Consider the following 21,829-nt stretch of genomic DNA (forward strand, 5'->3'; position numbering starts at 1 on the left):
AACCGATCTTCCAAAGGGCCTCATTCCTGTCTGACTAAGCCAGACAAGCACCCCTCACATATACATTGAATTTGTGTTATTCAAGCTGGTATATATTTCTCCTTATATGTTATATAGACAAACTAGAAAATGAATATTATTTTTAAAATCCCTCCATATTTCTATTCTTTCTCACATAGCCTTATCTTATCCTTATTTTCTTCTTTAAAATGTTTATGTTGCTGGCAAAAAGAACTTAAGCACTTTTTAAAAAATTCAAAATATGCATTTTCTGTGTGTGTTATAATAGAATCTTTATAAATTCTTTTTGAAGAATTTATAAAAGTCAATGATATCGGGTGATAATTTTTAAATTATTAATGTGTTTTTCTCTTTTCCTTTCTTTTTCCAAGTCACCTGGAAATATATATTTAACAGGAAAGAGATAAGAACTTGTTACTAGAGAAATACAAGAAGTGAAGAGGTTAGATTCAGCTACTAATATGCAAAATAGAGCTCTGCAGTAACCAAGGAGCAAGGCTACAGAGAGCTAGAGAGAAGACTGTTCAGATTACTTCATTTCCTCCATTCAAATAGCAAGGGTTTGAAGGACCCATCTCACCGCTCTCCTATAGTACAGAGATACTTTTTAACCTATGACAGAAAAGTAGCCAAGCTTGCTTCTGCTCAGTGGCAGAAGGGACATATGATGCACAGAAAGGAAAACAAACAAAAAGCCCATTTTCTGGTCCCAAGGGAGAATAGGAAGAGACAGAAAGAAAAAAAAAGCATGAGGTGAATGTATGACAACTTTCACTCCCCCTTCCCAGTTTATTTTCAGAGAGAGGAAAGGGTAATTTAGAAAAGTGAAGGTAACATAGAGAGATAGTGTGACAGTTCTCCAATATCCTATTTAAGATGTAGGAAGAGTTCACCTTATGTGATGCTCTTGTGCTAACCTGGGGCTTAGCCATACTCCTTGATGTTCTATGAGATAGGAAAGAGGGGCCTTAGTGCTTAACTTCGCCAAGCTGCTTTCAAGAATTAAATGATGTGAATGAGTATTGAGAATAGGGAGATCAGCTGTAGGGCTTATAGGAAGAAGCACAATGATCCCTGGCAGAGGCTAGGGTTTGAGAATCAGAGGACATGGAAGAGCTCATGGGTCTACACCCAGCCAGAAATCAAGTCAGCTAGGGAGGGCCATCAAAATCTGGCTAGGACAGGAGGCATCATTTTCTAAGTAACGCTACCTACACTACTAGACCAGCATTGGAGGCTGCTTCTAATTGGGACTAGCTGCTAGCCAGGCTTCCCCCACAGCAATTCTAGAACTTTCTTCCCAACCTCATCTGGGAATTCCTTTCACTCTTCCCGGGTTGCAACACCATTTCTTGAATCCCATATTTCTTTGTTTTCATACTCATTATTTTCTGGAGCATAGCAGTCTCCTGAAAAGGGTTTTGTTGTTGTTGTTGTTTTTTTTTCAGAGGAAAGATCTTGGGTACCTGAAAATATCTTTATTATACACTTATCCCTCTCAAGTAACAGTTTTAGTTTATTTCTGAGAACACTGCTCCTAATTAAAAAGTTGTTAAAAGAAAAAAATAGGTCCATTAATTTTAAAGGGAAAAAATTTTGACGTATTTCTTTCCCAATGCAAAATACCCAAATGATTTTCACAGAAAAATATATCAGTTGAGCAAATTATTGTTTATATAACTAAACTATAACAATCTGAAAATAAATATATATGGTTTGTAGGTGAAATTAAAGTAATAAACATTTATTGTACTCACCAAAGGAAGAAGAGTCAGCTTGACAGTGGGTGGTGGTTAGTGGAAGAAGGTAGTGGAGAATGAGACAGATAATCAACTTTCAGGCAGGCAGTCAATCTGAAGCAGGTATGCTTAATGGTATTTTGTTTTCTTTGAGACTTTGGTAAAATAAATGCTATGCATGACCTCAATTTGAAATACAGGAACATGATATGCATGCACTAAAGGGTCATGGAAAACCATGCGTCTTCCTCCTTCTTGGCTCTTCACTTATATTGAAGAATGGGGCACTAAAATGCTGACTAGACACTGCATGTTCAGAGGTGAGATGTGTGAATTGGGGGGTTAAAATTGTGTGGCGATTGGATGGGGACACAGATGCTTATTTTAGGACCTCCAAATTACAGAATTTGTAGAATTTTCCTTTTAGACTGGTTTGCTTCAATCTTTTACTAAGGAATGCATTTGATGGATAGCATAGGCTTAGCTCCCAGTATTCTCAAAGCTGAATATGGGAAGAGGATTGGGGTTTCCTAGTTTACTCTGTATACTTTCAACTAATCAAGTCTTCAGTATATGTCTCTAAGTCTAGTGCCTGTCTGACTCAATTTCCTCAGAAAACAAATTTCTTTTATACTACCAGGATGCAGGGAGGTAGATACTAGCAAAAGGTAAGGATGGAATTAAGATGCCTAACTGTTTTTTGTTTTGTTTTGTTATGTTTTTGAGAGACAGAAAGAGGGAGTTGGAGGGAAGAGAGAGGGAGAGAGAGAATCTTAAGCAGGCTCCACACCCAGCATGAAGCCCAATGCTGGGCTTGATCTCAAGACCCTAAGATCATGGCCTGAGCTGAAATCAAGAGTCAGACACTTAACTGAGCCACCCAGGTGGCCCTGCCTAACTGCTTCTTAAACAGATTTTCAAACAATCTTTCTACCTTCCTGGGTACCTAATGCTTCAGATTCTCGAGTCTTTATGGTTCTCCGACACTTATCCTCTTGTGTCATTGACATCTCTCTCTACAAAAACTTAGATTTCCACTTTTTCTTCTTTGCTTAAATCAGTTACCTGTTTATCCATCAGTTTTCCCTCTTCAAAAATTTGTTGACATCTTTTATGTACTATCATCTCCCATCCATTTTGCCCCTTCTATTTTATACATTGCTATTTGTTTACATGGTTTTGAAAGAAAAAAGGGCAAGCATGAATTCATCTATAATATTTAACTAAAAGTTTTCTTCTCTCTTTTTCTCAGAAAAAAAAAACCTAGAAGTTTGCTCACATCAAATGATTTTGAACTAAAATTTCAGTATCGACCAAAGAGTAAACTGGAAAGACTACAGTGACAAAAAAATTAGAACTTAGGAAGTGTTCCAGTTGACTTAGAAATGAAACTTGGAATAATATGGTATGGGGAGTTTAATTATTAAATGGTACCATACTGATTAATGTGTAAAAAAAAAAAAAAAGATTTGAGTTAAGTAAACCTGGATTCAATTTGGGTTCTGCCACCTATTAGCTGTGTGACTTAGAAAAAGTTGCCTTAGCTTCCCTCTTTGTAAAGTGAGGACAACTAATGCTTAAGGTAAGGTTTTCATGAAGATTGAAGTGGGTAATATTAAGTGCTTAATCTAATACCTCACACAAACATGGTGCTCTATGGTAGTTATTACATTAAATTTGCCTACCCATCATAATATTTTGTACTCCTGAAGAGTTCTACATTTTATTTTTATTTTATTTTTTTTTAAAGATTTTATTTATTTATTTTGAGAGAGAGAATGAGAGAGAGAGAGCACATGAGAGGGGGGAGGGTCAGAGGGAGAAGCAGACCCCCTGCCAAGCAGGGAGCCCGATGTGGGACTCGATCCTGAAACTCCAGGATCATGACCTGAGCCGAAGGCAGTCACTTAACCAACTGAGCCACCCAGGCGCCCAGAGTTCTACATTTTATAACACCATTACTTTTACTGTTTTTATATAGGATGTGTATAGTACACATAGTAAATATATCCTATAGAGTATGAATGTATTATAGGGTATATAGTATGAGTGAGCAATTTGAAGAGGCACTGGCAGAAGAGGGATGACGTCAGAAACATGAAGAAGGACCAGAATCTAAAGTTTCATCTTTGAAGTCACCTATTCCTATTCTACTCTACCTGCCTTCCACATTGTAAAGACATTTCTACTAGTGGTGGTTGCTCAAAGTTCTCCACTGAGCACCCCTGTGGATGTTGAAAGGACTAGATCTGTACCAGGAGAAACAAGAGTAAAATTTACAGTTGAGCTAAACTTCTGAGTGTCACAAAGTGTTGAGGTTATGAACTGACACTTTACCTGGTTTCTTCCAGACTCTATTCTCTCTTTCCCTTTGGTGTTTTTTGGGCTCTTAGCATAAGTCTACCTTCAGAACCACAGGCAAACTTCTACTAGAGACAATGATCAGGGGTCAAATGTATAGTATCATGATTTGGCATTTGCTTGAGGTGCTCAAGGATCTCAAACCCAGCAGAAAAAACCTGGAACAATGTATGTGCTAGTCCTTCATTAAAATCAAATACGTTTAAGTTCTAAATCTGAAATGAACAGCAAAAGGAAAATTATAAATGTTAAAACCTGTTTCAATCATTTTTCAAGCCAAATACCCCTTAATTCAGCCTCTAATATATCTGTATATCTATTTACTTCCTTCTCTCTCTCCCTCTCTCTCTGTTTCTCTGTCTCTCCACTGATACCATCATGGAGTTACTAAAGTAATTCTCTTGCTTAAAGCTTTTTTCCCCATTCTAAATTGAGCACAGCAACAGACAGAATCAACGTTGGAATAATTTTTCAAATAATTTATACTGAAAATTTCAGTGGGAGGAAAAGAGAGGAGCTCTGCACATGCATAAAACTCTACCTAAATAAATAATACTGCATGCACATACAAACACACTTTATTTTAACCACTTCCCATAGTAGTTAAAATAAATGAGAATTCATGCATTCTTATTCTTTTAATACCTCCAATTAATAGCCACATTTATACCCTGAAAATTTCCTCTGGGCATAGAGAAACAATCTTTCGTTTATTCCAGATTTTCCACCTCATTATCTTTAATAATGTACTTTGTCTTCTCAGTTATTTGCAAGGAAAAATGATTAAAAGGTAGTTACAGATAAGAGAGCCTTTAAACACTTCAAGGAAAGGGATCTGGTTTGAGGCTGAATTTACTATCTTCTTGGTGCCTGATACAGACTGAAGGCAGAGGCTTTTTAGTACACTAAGTTATAATTTTAAATTTTTTGTATGTGGAAATTATGCTGGTGTCTTGTAGAGTTTTGGGCCCAATCTAATCACACTAGTCCTTCACAATGGAAAGCCATTCCTGGCTGTGATCAGAGAGAGAAATGCAACAGACAAATGATCGGTGAGATGTAGCATAAGAAGGACTTGGCCTACTGCTGGCTTTGGAGATGGAAGACGAGGAACACAAGACAAAGAACGCTGGTGGCCTCTAAAATCTGGAAAAGGCAAAGAAACAAATTCTTCCCTAGAACTTCCAGAAAGGAACAGAGTCCTAGCCAATACCTTGATTTTAGCCCAGTGAATTATGTGTCTGACTTGTGATCCACAGAACTATAATATAATAAATTTCTGCTATTTTATGTCATTAAGTTGGTGGTGATTTGTTATGGCAGCCATAGAAAACTAACACAAACTTCAATAGATTTTATAATCTAAGTATTTCTTTAGCATTTCAACTGTGTTAAAATAAAAATTATCTTGATGAAAATATTTTCTATCATAGAGAGGATAAGTAATTAAAATTTTTCATTATTTCATATGACAAGTCTAGGAGTCAATAACTGGCCACCAAGTTTTTACTCATAAGAAGACAAACAGCTATCTTCATGACAAATAAATTCTAAAATTAAAAAGAAACTTCCAGTTATAAGACAAGAAAGGTCTGGGAATGTAATGTACGGTATGTTGACTATAGTTAACAATACTGTACTGTTTATTTGAAAGTTGCTAAGAGAGTAGATCTTAAAATTTCTCATCACAGGAAAAAAAATTTGTAATGATATCAAATGATGGATGTTAACTAAACTTATTGTGGTAATCTTTCACAATATATACTTATATCAAATTATTATGTTGTATAGCTTAAACTTTGTTACATCTCAATTAAATCTCAATAAAACTAGAAAATATTAACAATGCTTTAATAATATCAAAGAATTAATCTTATATAAATTTAAAAAATAATATGCAGTATCTCTGGTCACAAATTATTTTTTTCTAGGTCTTAGAGTCCATACTAGTCATAGCTAAATTCCAGATGATCAAATATTCTTATCAAGGCTTTAAGAAGTGACTTATAAAGCTGTTTGTGACATGTACTAAATATATTTCAATTTTAGGACTTTTGTGTCTGAATACAACCAAATATAAAGATTCATAAACCAAAATTGAAAAAAATACATCAAAATCTGGAAATTTACATCATGAGAAGAGATGGGATAATGGGAAACAAAGGAATAAATGATTCATTTTCTGGAAATGCTGGTTTCCTGGAAACTAAAGGCAATTTTCCTCTAAAGTGAGAAATGTTATGAATTAAATATGAAAACAGAATAGATGGGGCGCCTGGGTGGCTCAGTCATTAAGCGTCTGCCTTTGGCTCAGGTCATGATCCCAGGGTCCTGGGATCAAGCCCCACATCGGGCTCCCTGCTTGGTGGGAAATCTGCTTCTCCCTCTCCCTCTGCTGCTCCCCCTACTATGCGTGCTCTTTCTGTCAAATAAATAAAATCTTTAAAAAAAAAACAGAATAGATTAAAACAAAACAACTTACCATACTCAAAATGAAACTCCTATAACAGAATACGCTGATATTTTCTATACTAACGTGATATTTGTTAACATATTTAATTAGTACTCCAGAATAAGGCACCAAGCATGTTTAGATCTCCACCATGCAGAGCGCTCTGTTAGCTATTGTGAGATACTTCAGAAAATCTGGTCTCTGACATTAAGGAGTCTAAATACTCCCTGGGAGTCTGGATAAATACAAGTGAAACCATGCAGAATTACTACATGACAATTATCAAACAGCACACAATATTAAAATGAAATAGAAGACTGACAGGAGTAAAATGTGATTAGTCAGGGAAGATAAGAGACGGGGGGCCATATCCAGAAATAAATCAGGTTGCCAGGTGGACAATGCAAATGGAGATGTGCTGAGAAAGCCACTTTCAGAAAAAAAATATGTCCCCTACCAGCTCTTCAAGATGACTTAAATTTTCACCATTAATCTGACCTGTCAGCCACTAATCTAACCAGAAAATATGTATTGAATACCACACACCAAGTTGCATGCATTCCATTGTTAAGTATTTCCTTTCTTCCTCCTCCTTTTTCTTCAGTTTTGGGCCATTTTAAATATGATTGTTCTCTGGAAGAGATAACATAGAAAGTCATTATCAGATCCTAACTTGTAATGATGACCCACGTTTTCCTTTCCTCCTTCTTTCCTAACTGCACTGAAGAATTACACTCATCTTTCAGGTTATGTTCCAGCCCACTGTGTACACTATAGCCAGAGCAATCTTCTAAAATCATAATTCTCATTATCTTCTCATGTTACTGATCGCGACTCAAAATTTACCTGCCAAGTGGCCCAATTCTTCAGCGCCCGAAAAGAATAGCTGAAGTGAAATGAAGAAAAGTTAAGACAGGCATGGTGAGTAGTTTCAGAAGTGACCTGAGCTTGATCACTTTTATGAAGTCTAAAGGTCCTGGTAAAATATCCACATGAGTGATATATAGGTAATGATACGATGGAGCATGAGTGCATGAATATATTTTTGAGAGGTATCATTTTCTGGAAAGAAAGATAACAGTTTAGCATTTCCCATGAGCATGATTGATCTACATGCAATCACCAAGAGCTTGGGATTTAAACATTTAGCAATAAATCCATACAAAATTAGAAATTCATAACGAGAATGGAGTACCTTCTGAAAAAGATAAATGTTAAGGGAAAGGAACAAAGTACAAGGGATTAATTCTTGGAAATCTCTAAAGGGTGGTAGGGAAAAAAAAATCAGAGAAAGAGCACTAAGGGGAGAAATAATAGAAAAAAAATGAACCTTATAAAATTTGCATTAGGGCTTTTAAAACAATTCTATTTTATTTGCGGTCAGAGTTTGTATATGGGATGATGTAACTAAAATAAAGTGTTCTCTGAAATTCCTCCTGATTCTTCTCTGGGTCAGGTAGGTTTTGATATTAAGCAGGCGAAATGGTTCCAATTCTTCTTTTCTTGGAATTAAATAAACCAGAGCTGCTTTTTTGACTGTTTATAAAAGAAAATGAGCTGCCAAGACACAGTTAATAATATTGTGTATCTTTGAATTTCTCATGGAGAAACTTTTAACAAGCACTAACATGACATCTTGTTTTTAAAAACCCCAGCCGAATAACTTCCCAAATTTCTTATTCTTAAAATTGCTCATTAGTATAAGCTGGTAGCCTAACTACAGCAATAGCCAAGAAACATTGCTTATTCAGCCACTAGAACAAACTGAGCTTAAGTGATTTTATCTACTGACTCATTAAAATGAACCATAATCCAATCTTTTTATTTATGTTGAAGTAGCTAACGACTAAAAGGTGTTTTAATTTATCTACATGAGTTTATATAGAACTTGACTATGAAGAAAAACATCATTTTAGGATGTTATCCAAGAACATAGACCCTGCATGCAACAAGAGACAGGAATTAAGAAATGAAAAGGCAAGAAAAGAAAGTTTATACAGTCCTGCAACTCTTAAATTCCCATTATCAAAGTGTTTCAGAGGTTGATCTGCCCAGAGATGGCTTGTGGTTCCTTCCCGCATTCCATAACACATCACAACCTCTGCTTCCATTGCTAATCTCCTTTCTGTTTCTGACATTCCTGTCTCCCTCTTGTAAGGGCCCTTCTGATTACATTGGGTCCACCCAGATAATCTAGGATAAACCTCCATCTAAAGATCCTTAATTTAAGAGCCCTTTGCCATATAAGGTAACATTTAAAGATTCCCAAGGTTAGGATATGGACATCTTTTGAAGGCCATCATTCAGCCTACCACCATTACTATACCAGGGAACTCATAACTAACTAGAGAAGACACTCAGCTGATTCATAAACTTCTTTACTTATATCTAACCTGCTCCTTTTGTAAAATTGGTTCACTGTATGGATGCACATTTGGGCAAGTGCCAGTTCTCTGCACCCTGCATCCTTCATCTACAAAATGGAATGAATGCCTACTTCCACAATAGGGATGTTCTGAGGATTTAAATGACATAGTGTATAAAGAGAAGTTCCCACTCCATCATACAAGAGTGCTATGGGCATTGTGCTAAAAAGTGAGTCTTCAGTGCAGAGGGATATATTCAACACTTATTGTTGCATGTTTGTTGTACACTGGAATTCCATTCTAGTCACACTGAAACTACTTGAATTAAATTGCATGCTTGAGGAGAGAAAGAGAAATAGTGTAAAAATATATGCCCTGCTACCTGTCATTCCATCCAATAGACATGTGAAGAGTAAATATGTAATGAGTTACTTGAATCTGCTCTTCCTTGATAAGCCTCAATTTCCTCATGCCACTCAAATCATGAGCCTACTGGGATCAACTGTGTAAATATATGTACTGTTTCAGATACTATTACAATTATCCTTTACATATCTGTTTTTACACTATTAAGTAAAGCTGACAAGAACATTAGCTTCCCACAATACCAAGCATGTAGTCGATGCTCAATATATGATAGCTATTATTATGCAAATAAATATTTGTTTAAAAAATTAGTGCTCATGAATAAACTGGCAACATGTAATGAAGAATAGCCTAGTGGAATGAACAGATTTCAAAGTCAGATACATCTTAGTTCAAATCCCAAATTTTCATTAAGCATGTCCTTGGATATTTTACCTAACCACTCTAAATTTTATCATTTTTAAAATGGAAATTACAGTTTGATCCCTTTAGATGTGAGGATCAAATGAGAAAGTGTACTTAGACTCCTAGAATAATTTCTGGCAATAAATGATAATTATTAGCATGTAAATAAATATTTTCTTAATTTAAATATATTTAGAAAATAACTTCCTGAATAAAAAATATGGGATTATAGATGGAAACGAACGAATTATTTAAATTCCATCTGATCACCCAGGTTTCTGAAGTACATAAACTTAAAGGATCCTGGCCCATTATAAATTGTTACTGAATACATTTTTTTTTAAAGATTTTATTTATTTGAGAGAGAGAGTGAGAGAGTACATGAGCAGGGAGGAGAGGGAGAAGCAGGCTCCCCTAGAGCAGGGAGCCCGACTCGGGGACCTGGGATCATGACCTGAGCCGAAGGCAGATGGTTAACCGACTGAGCCACCCAGGCGCCCCCTGAATACATTTTCAATACTAGTACTCATCAGGCTGTTTAGGGTCTCATGTATGCTCACGTGCACAAATGCGCATGTGTCTTCAATGATGGGGTTTACAAGGCTACAAGGAAATACCAGTAGCACAGTTCTTTTTTTTTTTTTAAGATTTTATTTATTTATTTGAGACAGAGAGAGAGAGCACAAGCAGGGGCAGAGCAGGAGGGAGCAGCAGACTCCCCGCTGAGCAGGGAGCCCGACGCGGGGCTCGATCCCAGGACCCTGGGAGCATGACCTGAGGGGAAGGCAGACGCTTAGCCGACTGAGCCACCCAGGCCCCCACGAGTAGCACAGTTTTTAATGTTAGCAACAGCAAAGTCATCCTATATTCTAGGGTTTCTGAGACTGGAAAATACAATAGGCTCTGCAGATGAATGACTAAATAGTCCTCCACTCAACAACTGTGTCTCGATTGACTCAACTTCTCTGTTTTCACCAAACCTTTAATCAGGTAAACTTGCTAAGTCACCACAAAGGTACCTGGGTTCCTGCTTGTTGAGTTAATTCAAAGTTCTCTCTGGCTCCTGTACATCCTTGATCCAATTCATACCAGGAGCAGTGGTGACTACAAAAGGGAAAAAAAAAAAAATCTTTCCTTAAAATGTGTCTGCGTATGTTAAGGACTACCTCTGTTGCCCATCCCACGTCCTAGCCCTGTACTATGTGTGCATGGCCTTTCTCTGCCTGAAGACATGAAGAGAGACTGCCTGCTCCTTTCCCACTTGCCCCTGCATGGAAATTCAGGCTACATTTCAATGTCTCATTATTCCAACTGTGCATTAAGGTAACAAGTAAAGTGTTGTTTACCTCACCCTCGACTCCGTCCTCTGAGCTACCTCTTGGCTATAGTCTAGTATTCGAGATTTTTAAAGGCCTTCAGAGGAGTGCTCCTAGATGTGATCCCGTATATAAACCTCTACGAAGGGAATTAACTAAGGAAAAAGAAATAATTATGAAAAGAAAACATATCAAAAAGAAGAGAGCACCGCACACAGGAGAAAACAACTAAAAGAACGTATTTTATGGAATCATACCCTTACTTCACTCCCTGAGATCTCCACAGCCTGCCTCAGTTACCCTTGTATGTTGTGGACACTAAATATATCCATTCTAGGATGGCAGTGCCCTAAACAATGGACTTGAAGACATGGCCTCCGTGATAATTTTAGTTCCCTTTTAAATTTTTAATAATTCTTTCAAGTATTGATTTTCCATTTATTATGAACGTTCTGACCTATAACCAATTGTTACCTCCTTCTCAGCTCTTTACCCTTATGCTTTCTTTTTCATTGCATTTGATGTTCAATTTTGAGAAGAAACCTAAATGAATTTAGGAGCCCATATGGCTACCTGAAAGAAGAGTATTCTAGGCAGAGAATGGGATGCACAAAGGCCCTGAGGTGGGAGCTCAGCAAGGAGGCTGGTTGAGATGGAGTGAAATGGGTGAGGACAAGAAAGGTAGCTAAGCCAGAAGCATCATGTAGGATTTTTAAAAGCAAATTAGGCTTATTTCTTGCAGATTTGAAAGAGGATACAAAACCCAGAAAATATGAAAAAAATTCGATACTGCCTCCTGTTGTGCAATTTCATCAGTCCCAATCTGTCTTTCATTAATGTCAGACTGACCTCAGGAAAACAACATGTTAGCTTTAAAAAAGTTTTTCTTGCATTACAAAGCATTGAAAATTTAAATGCTTAAAAAGTATGTGTCGTGTTATATGCAACTAATGAATTGTTGAACACTACATCAAAAACTAATGATGTACTATATGCTGGCTAATTGAACATAATAAAAAAATTATGTATCAGTAGGTTTTATTTAATTCCATGTGACAGGAAACTGAATCAAAAGGGTTTAAGAATAAAAGGAAAGTGTTTAATGTATCTTAAAAAATCAATTATTTGATGGGTAAAGGGGAGTGGGAGATACTAGTTTCCAGTTATGGAATGAGTAAATCACAGGGATAAAAGGGTTGGTACAGCATAGGAAATGTAGTCAATTGTACTGTAATAGCATCGTATAGTGACACATGGTGCCAATGCTTGTGAGCACAGCATAATTTATAGACTTGTTGAATCACTACGTTGTACACTTTAATGCAACATTGTGTGTCAGCTATAGTTCAATAAAAACATTTTAAAAAGTAGCCCACTTTTTGGCCTCTACTGCATCTTAACTGGGGACCGAACGATGTCACTTGACCTAGACTCTTTCTGTTTGATTCCGTTTGTTCATCATGCTCCTCTACGGTCAGATTTCATGCCTTCTCTTTGAGGTGGTTGTTCTAACTCCAGACATGGGTTGTTTCCCAATCAAATCCAATGGAAAAAGAACAAGAGATTCTGGGAAGTCCCAGCATGTTACTAATTCTGATTATGTCACATAAAAATTTCTGAACTTGCCTACAAATGGCCATAGCCAAGGGGACGGAATATGCTTATTTCTCTCAGTTTCCCTCCGGTAGAGCATCTCTGAATAAATCTCCAAATGGTGGTACCAGAAATAGGGTGAATTCATGTTTGACAGCAAATAGACAACCTAGGAAATGTTATCTGTCTACCCCATCTTCTCATCCAATCATTTTACATAATAAATCTATGCTATGTCCCATAGAAAACACAGTATCTTCTTCTTTCCCAAAGTAGGAACACTTAGTCTCATTCACCCTTATTGCATATAGCTGTAAGTCCAAAATACCTGCTCAGTGCACAGTCTGGTCAGACCCATCTCTAACTCTTCTTGGCCCAGAGAACTAATGCTAAATAAGTAGTAAGTTTAATAAATACCAAAACATCCAATACACATTTCCTTGCTAACCTGCCATTGTGGAAGGGATACAACATGCAACAGTTGCTGGTACATAACTCATCATATCTTGTACGACAGAGAAGGCAAAGACACCTCAATCTAGAAGTGAAATGTTGTTCCTTGGTCAACAAGTCTGTTTTTCTAGCTCTGCTCTCTAGAAAGATCTTTCTTTCATTGTTGAGAAGCAAATGATTAATGACAGGTTAATAAACCACTTCTTCCCAAGTGGGGATAATGGAGAAAGAATGACTTCTCTCTTCTTGCACACAGGATTCCCTATCTACAAAATAGGATATTTCTGATCCATCTATTTTTCTTATTATAGGAAAATCTGAGATTTATGGATTTTGCCTGTATCTGATATTTGTTTGTATCCTTTGAATTATTAGTAAAGTTTGATGTAAGGCCTATGATTTTAGTGGGTCTGCTTTGATAATTCAATCGACTAAGTTAACACAATTGTTTTCCATGACCATAACTGAGATGAATAATGTAATTCTTTTTTTTTTTTTTAAGATTTTTATTTATTTATTTGACAGAGAGAGACACAGTGAGAGAGGGAACACAAGCAGGGGGAGTGGGAGAGGGAGAAGCAGGCTTCCCGCAGAGCAGGGAGCCCGACACGGGGCTCGATCCCAGGACCCTGGGATCATGACCTGAGCCGAAGGCAGACGCTTAACGACTGAGCCACCCAGGCGCCCCGAGATGAATAATGTAATTCTTTATCAGTGTACTTTGTTTAACCTCAAGTTCTGGAGCATGATGATTATTCTCAGTCTTGAGCCTCTTGTTTGTATAGAATGAGATTTCTCAAATAGTAAAATTTATTTAAATTCTTGGGTATACTTTTAATCTATTTTCACTCACTCTGTATCATTGGGTAGTAAACAAAGAGATATGAAGAATCAGTGTTTAAATCTGAAAATCACTCTTGAATTTCCTGTCTTCTAGAAATTGACTATGGCCACTATTTGGCTTTAATTATGTCTTCATAAAAAAATATATATATATATATATATGTTTAAGTCCTAACTCCTAGTACCTCAGAATGTGACCTTATTTGTAATTAGGGCTATTATAGATGTAGTAAGTTAAGATGAGGTCATAATAGAGTAGAGTGGGCCTTAAATCCAGTATTACTGGTCTCCTTATAAGAGGAGGGGAGAAGACAGAAACACAGAGAGAATGCCATATGAATGAAGGCAGAGTAAAGTGATACATTTACAAGCCAAAGAACATAAAATAATTGTTGACAACTGCCAGAAGCTATAAAGTCATGGAACAGATTCTCTTCCAGTACTCCCAGAAGGAACCAACACTGCTAACACCCTGATTTTAGACTTCCAGCCCAGATTCTCTTCCAGTGCTCCCAGAAGTAACCAACACTGCTAACACCCTGATTTTAGGCTTCCAGCCTCCAGAACTGTGAGATAATAAATTTCTGTTTTAAGCCATCCAAGTTTGTGGTACTTTCTTATAGCAGTCCTAGGACATTTATAGAGCCACAATGTACTACCAATCACTTTAGTCCTGAGCTGAATGGTTTTGTTTTTTGGTTGGTTTTTTGTTTTGTTTTTTTGTATCTGTTCCCCTGAACTGCATATTCTCAATGGGAGTAATTCATCCCCTTCTTGGACAATGACTGCTTAAATGGAAGTATGTGGGAGTGGCCTGAGATACAAGAATTTTTTCTCAACTAACATTCTTGCTAAGTCTCCCACCTCTGATTTTGCTTGAGTCAATGGTAGACTGGGGCAAAAAACCTGGCTTTTCCAACCCAATTAACTATACCTGCAGCTATCTCAGATTTCAGACTGCAAGTAAAGGATCCTTATACAAAACAATTTTCTGATTTGTTTTCAGATGGAACAGATCCAACTTAAAACTTTCTCATCCTTATTTGACCTTACTGAAGGCTCTACCATGCTGAATTTTTCAAAACAAATTCCCTTGTCCTGTTGCCTTCTTCAGCACAAGACACACAGTGGACAATTTAACCAGTTATTTTGCTTATACTTAATCAAAACTGTTTTAAAGTCTGGGATTGAGAGACGCATGCTGCCCTTCATGAGCTTGGCGACTACATACAAAGTATAGTTCCTTTCAAAAGTTGGCACAACCACTCAAATTTGGTTCAAGCTGCTTCCACTTTGTTTACTTTATTGTCTTTCCAGATGTAGCTTGACCAGGTCTCTAATTAGAATAATACCCACCCACTGTGCCCTAATTTTTTGCCTCTATGATCTGCTACTCTATCCTGGCTCTATGCTCATAGAGGATCTCTCCTTACGGTGAGAAAATGGTTGCCACAATGTAAAACTTACATTCTTTCTCATTTTAAGTCAGTGAAGTGTTAGCAAAATCATGGGTCATTTCATGGGCTTTGATTTGGTTACATTCTCATTCCTAAATGAATCACAGTAGATGGATTAATACCAAGTGGTTAATGATAGGTCTAAGCCCTATGCTCTGGCCTCCACACCTCCAAAAACAAATGAGCTAATTATGAGGAAAGACTAAATCCCCAAATGACCATTAGTAAAAGTGGAGTAAATTGAATATAGACAGTCAGAAAATGTGCATTACAAATAGAATTAAAACATTTTTATTGATTTGTATTTGAAAAATACATAATGCCTACAGGAGAAAATAAAAATCACTGGTCCAGATAAATTGCATTTGTATGCCCATCAACCAAAGAATGGATAAAGACCACAGTATATCCATATAATGTAATACTACTTGGTAATAAACTGTTGATTAATGAAACTAAAAATAATTATTCTGAGTGTGTCTTAGTTTGGGTTGCTATAACAAAATGTTACAGTCTGGGTGGCTTAAACAATAGACATTTCTGATAGTTCTGGAGGCTGAGAAGTCCAAGAACAAAGTGCCAGAGGTACTCTCTCACAGTGAGAACTCTCCCCCTGGCATGCAGATGGCCACCTCATAAGGTGGGGAGAGAGAGAGCTCTGATCTCTTTTCCTCTTCTTATAAAAACACTAATCCCATCCTGGGGGCCCCACTGTTAATAACCTTATCTAAACCTAAATACCCCCAAGGGCTCCACCTCTGAATATCATATTAAGGGTTAGGACTTCAACATATGAATGGGGGGTAGGCACATTTAGTCCATTGCAGAGTGAAAAGCCAGACAAATAATGTATGATGCCATTATATAAAATTGTAGAAAAGGTAAACTAATCTATAGAGGCAGAAAGCACATCAGTGGTTTTAGGGACAGGGCTGGAAAGGAGTGGTGGGACTGGAGGGATTACAAACGGCATGACGAAATTCTGGTAAGTGTGTATGTTCACTATCACGATTATGGTAATGGTTTCACAGGTGTATATGTGTGTCAATTTAACACATTGTACACTTTAAATATGAGTTCATTATGTCAATTATATCTCAATAAAGCTGTTTTAAAAATATTCTATTGGACATTCTTCCAGTCATCTGTATTTGATAGTTATCACTAAATTATGATTGTAGAATTCTTTTGTATATGTTTTACCTGTGCCCCTGAACTGCATAAATTTTTATTGTATTTTTCCATTTCCTTAAATACATCTTTTAATATTATACTTTTTTGAAGTTTATTATATACATCTAGAAAAAGGCATATATCCTGAATTGCCAAAAACTGAACCTATCTGTGCAAATATAACCCAGATCAAGAAAGAGAATACCAGAACACAGATGCCCACCTTCACATTCCTTTCCAATAAACATCCTATTTCCTTTCCTAGGGTAACCACTGTCATCACTTTAATAGCACAAATTCATCTTGCCAGTTTTTGAGCTTCATATTAAGAATTGTAACAGTAGTATCTTTTGTGTTTGGCTTTATCCAATATTATATTTGTGAGATCCATCCATGTTGCTTCATGTAGTAGTGGTTAATGCATATTCATTATATATTCATAACATTTCATTGTATGACTATAACAAATATCTTGTCTATTTTTCATGAGTATTTTGAAGGTTTTTTTTTTTTTTTAAAGATTTTATTTATTTATTTGAGAGAGAGAGCACAAGCCGGGAGGGGGAGGGGAGGCAGAGGGAGAAGCAGACTCCCCCCTGAGCAGGGAGCCCGATGCGGGGCTCAATCCTAGGACCCTGGGATCACGACCTGAGCCAAAGGCAGACGCTTAACCAACTGAGCCACCCAGGTGCCCCAATTTCATGAGTATTTTGATTACTTCAAGGTTGGGGCTTACACAATTAACCCTAAGAACATTCTTATATCTTTTAGTGCACCTGTAGATGTATTTCTTTTGTCAATAAACCTCAGAGTGCAATTACTGGGCCATGAATATTTCCATCACCCTAAAAAGTTCCTTTGGCTTCCTTTGTTCCTGCAAAGATATCCATAGTAGATTAGTCTGTTCTGGGAGTTCATATAAATGAAATCATATATAGTGTACTCTTTTGTGCATGCTTCTTTTTGCTCAAAAGTACATTTTTTTTTAATTGCTGAAGAGTATTTCATTGCTTGAATATATCAAAATTTATCCATTTATATGCTTATGAGCATTTGGGTTGTTTCCAGTCTGTGTTCCGTGAATAAAGCTGCTATGAATATTTGCATTCTTATCAAAGAGTATAGTCTTGGAATTTACTTAGGTTTCCTTTATGGTCTGATATATAGAGTATTTTTGTGAATATTCCTTATGTGCTAGGAAATAATGCATATTGTGTGAAGTGAAATCTATATAAATTTAATACTTCCAAGGTTATTTAGGTCTTCAGGTTTTTTCTCTGCTTGATCCATTATTCTCTCAGAGGATTTTGTTAAAATCTCCAGTTATAATTTCTGATTTATCTATTTCCCTGTACTATTTGTTGTTGCTTATTTTTAGGTTGTATCGTTGACACATATTTATGATGGGACGTCTCTTCTGGGGTGCCTGTGTGGCTCAGTTGGTTAAGCATCTGCTTTTGGCTCAGGTCATGATCCCAGGGTCTTGGGATAGAGCCCTGCATTGGGCTCCCTGCTCATTGGGGAACCTGTTTCTCTCTCTCCCTCTGCTGCTCCCCCTGCTTGTGCTCTCTGTAAAATAAATAAAATCTTAAAAAAAAAAAAAAAAAGATGGACATCTCTTCTTATTCTAGTATTCCTTTTACTAGTATTCATCATTCATTTTCCCTTTTCTTTTGGCATGAACTGTTTTTTCATGTATTAAAATTGCTACCCAGGATTGCTTAAGACTTTCTGACTTACTTTGACTTTTCTATTTACAAGTGTTTCATAGACAATGTTTTTGGACCTTATATTTATAATTCAAAATAAGTAAGTATTATATAAAACTTAATTGAATATAACTAAAACATAAAAAATTGAACTCTAAGAGCTTGTTAGGTTTATTTTACATTCATTTTAACTACTGCTATATATTAGTCCTTTAATCTTTTAAGATTTCATTTACTTGAAAGAGAGCAATTGACAGAATGAGTAGGAGGAGGGGCAGAGTGAGAAGCAGACTCCCCGCTGAGCAGGGAGCCTAATGTGGGACTTGATCCCAGATCAGTACATTAGATGTATTAAATAACAGTATTTTCAACTTAAATGGGTTTATTGGTATGTAATTCCATTGTAAATCAAACAAGATCTGTATACTCAATGCCCAGGAATTAACTTTACAGATAGCAGAATTGGACTTATGCCCAATAGTGTTGACAGTTTGATTACTCTGATTTCACTCCCAAAAGGCAGTTACCTGGCCTGCCAGTGCCCATCAAAAACAGGACTCTGGTCAGAAGTGGCCTTCTTGCAGTTACAAAGCCTTTTTGTGGTCTCTCTCAATTCTTTGCTTAGATAGGCAGAATGGTGGAGAAACTCTACATCCCTCAAATAACTCCCACCGTACTGCTTGCAACTTACAAAGAAAGAGATGCACTTGAGTTAACTGTTGAGATGACTAACAAGATCTACCACCTATCATTTGTAGTTTAGTTTGGATTAATCAGATGACGTCCCTAATACCAGAAACTAAAGCAATGGGGGAAGGAAGGAGTAAAGAAGACTTGAGTTTTAACCATGAAAATCTTTAAGAAAGGGCAAACTAGAATGGTTTGGTGAGGAGTATTCTGCTTAAGGTAAAAATTGAAGTTATCAGGTTCTTATAGAATAAAAATACTATTTGAGGGGTGCCGGGGTGGCTCAGTTGGTTAAGTGTCTGCCTTCGGCTCAGGTCATGATCCCAGGGTCCTGGGATTGAGCCCCACGTCAGGGTCCCTGCTCAGTGCGGAGTCTGCTTCTCCCGCTTCCTCTGCCGCTCCCCCTGCTTGTGTTCTCTCTCTCTCAAATAAATAAAATCTTTAAAAAAAATACTACTTGACTGGAAATATGCTATCCATTGGTATAGTCACAGAAATGTTAGTCATGAAGAAAGGAGATTCCAAAGGACATGAATTTACCTGAGATCAAGTCTTCAGAGACTTTTAGGCATTAATATTTTATCTTATGCTACCTCCCTGATGGCAGTGAATAGCAAAAGAACAAGGTACTATAGATTTAAGGTGTCTGAGTTCTCATTTCTGCATTTTAATAATTATATTCGATTTATAAATTTAATATTCAATAAATAGATTTTATTTTAGGCTATCTATATACCTATTGGCTTAGATGGCTAAGGAACAAGCATTAATATTAAATATCTAATAATCTGTTTGCTATATGACCATCATTGACATTATCTCTGCTAACACATTTAAAAGCAAATCATATGCATCAAATGCAAGCCTAAGCCTTATGATTACATTAATGATTAACATCTATTATTTACTACTTACCAAAGCCCTATGATTAGATTAATAATTAACATCTCTCATTTACTATATACCAAGAACTATTCTAAACAATTTAAATATATTAATATATTTAATATAAATATATTTTCCATTTGCTGAATTTATTTAAACAAATCAACTCAGAAAAGTCAGAGTTAAACAAAACTTCTGACATGTAAACATACTGCCATGTTCTGAAACAGATGTTAATACCTGATAAAAGCTAATAATCACTTGTTAGGAAAGCTGTCCATTAATAAGGTCAGTCTTCAGCAAAACTAAAACCATTCTGTTTTTTTTCTTTCAGTTTTCCAATCTGACAATGAAATATTACCAAATCACAATCAAAATAAAGACAACACTGGATGGACAGATCAGTACTACAGCTTGGTTATAGCTGTAAACCATTTCATTCTTGGTGCCACATGAAAAAAAAATTAAGCCAATAACATCAAATAAATCATGGCTTTTGTTTATCACAATTTACTAAGTGATGTTAATGAAGGTCCTTGTCAAACATGTTTGATAAAGGCTATTTACAATGTACATGGTTGAGCATGCACTATTTATAGTTACAAAGATACCTGCCAGCTTATACAGTAGGATATATTGTGTGTGTGTGTATATAATATATATTATATACATATACAATATATACAATTGTGTGTGCGTATATATATATACACACACACAATAGGATACACACACACACACACACCAAGGAATTATAGGTTAAATAATTCCCCTAAGCTACACTAGTAAGGGTGGAACCAGGATTTGAATCCAGACAGATACGTAACTTAGACTCCTAATTATTTCACTACAGTGACTTCTACTTATGTGTATAAAATTCCATGTTTGAATTTAATTGTCTCATTTTCTTTAGTTTCTGTCACTTAAGGATTAAAAATGTATCACTGTTGGAACTAATTTAACACATGCCTTTCTCAGATCATTGCTAATAAAACTATCCACCAGCTCTTCTGCCTTTAGGAGGCAGAAATCTCTTGACACACTATTTTACTTTTCATTTGAACACTAAAAGGCAATTCAAATGAAGGTTTTAAAAGTATCAATTTTATACTGAATATTTAGAAATATGGTACACACAGACACGACAGTAATATAAAATGCATATAATTTTAAACTATTTTCTTATAAACCCTTAACATGGATGGCTGACAGCTCCTAACAGACAAAATTTTGGACAAAGGTACCAGATATTTTGGGGGGTTCATTTTAAATACCATTTAGTCATGCAAATAATTAGGTTTTTTAAAAAATAAATATGACAAATATATGGATTTCTGAAGTAGAAACTGACATACAAATCTATATATTTTCATAATAGTTTTCATTAAAGCATCTTCAAAGAAGTATTCTGTAACATGAAGTTGAGAGCTCAAATTAGATGTAATGAAAAGGCATGAGGTTTTATTAGAATTGTGTAATTCACATACTAAATATTTACATAAAAGTAAACACAAAATTGCAAACATAATTGTTTTATCCTCTGAGTCATTAGCTTCATGAAATTACTTACTGGGATAATTTCAAGATAAAATTCCTAATTCTGAATGTTAATAACGAAATCCATATAGGAGCAGTAAGAGAAAAATTTAATTCTTCCTTCTGAGAAGTAGTGAAAAAGTAATATAATTGCCCCTTGGGGATTGTCAAAGCTTTTCTAGAACTCCTAGGGAATAGATTCTTTTGCAAACAGTGAGAACCAAAACTACATCCCTTTACCAGCACACAAAGCAATAATATGCTTTCTTTTCCAAACATACAGATGCTCACAACTCTGAACTGTAGGTTAGTGAGCTGGGTTAAAATGTCCCTACCATTCACCTCCCCCAAAAGGCAGTTCCAAGGCGGAGGGAAAAATCTATTACCTTTTTTCATTTGAACAGCTTGAATAAAATTTCTACTATGAGTTTAAAGAGAATAATCAATTTCACATAAACAAGCTTGAT

General features: G+C 36.1%; 1 protein-coding gene across 4 annotated transcripts in view; it reads right to left on the reverse strand.

Moving 5' to 3' along the window:
* Positions 1–10,532: 10,532 nt before the first annotated feature.
* The window catches only part of TMTC3 (transmembrane O-mannosyltransferase targeting cadherins 3), a 62,511-nt gene continuing 51,214 nt past the window's right edge, over positions 10,533–21,829 (reverse strand). For 3 of the 4 annotated variants that reach the window (XM_034987876.1, XM_034987877.1, XM_034987875.1), the window contains exon 15: positions 10,533–10,814. In XM_034987876.1, coding sequence (XP_034843767.1) covers positions 10,750–10,814 — 65 coding nt within the window. In that variant the 3' untranslated portion in view covers positions 10,533–10,749. The remainder of the gene's footprint in view (positions 10,815–21,829) is intronic. The other variant, XR_004676136.1, reaches the window with a different exon arrangement.

This window comes from Mirounga leonina, unplaced genomic scaffold, assembly GCF_011800145.1.
Source record: "Mirounga leonina isolate KUSES-001 unplaced genomic scaffold, KU_Mleo_1.0 Mir_418, whole genome shotgun sequence".
Taxonomy (NCBI): Eukaryota; Metazoa; Chordata; class Mammalia; order Carnivora; family Phocidae; genus Mirounga; species Mirounga leonina.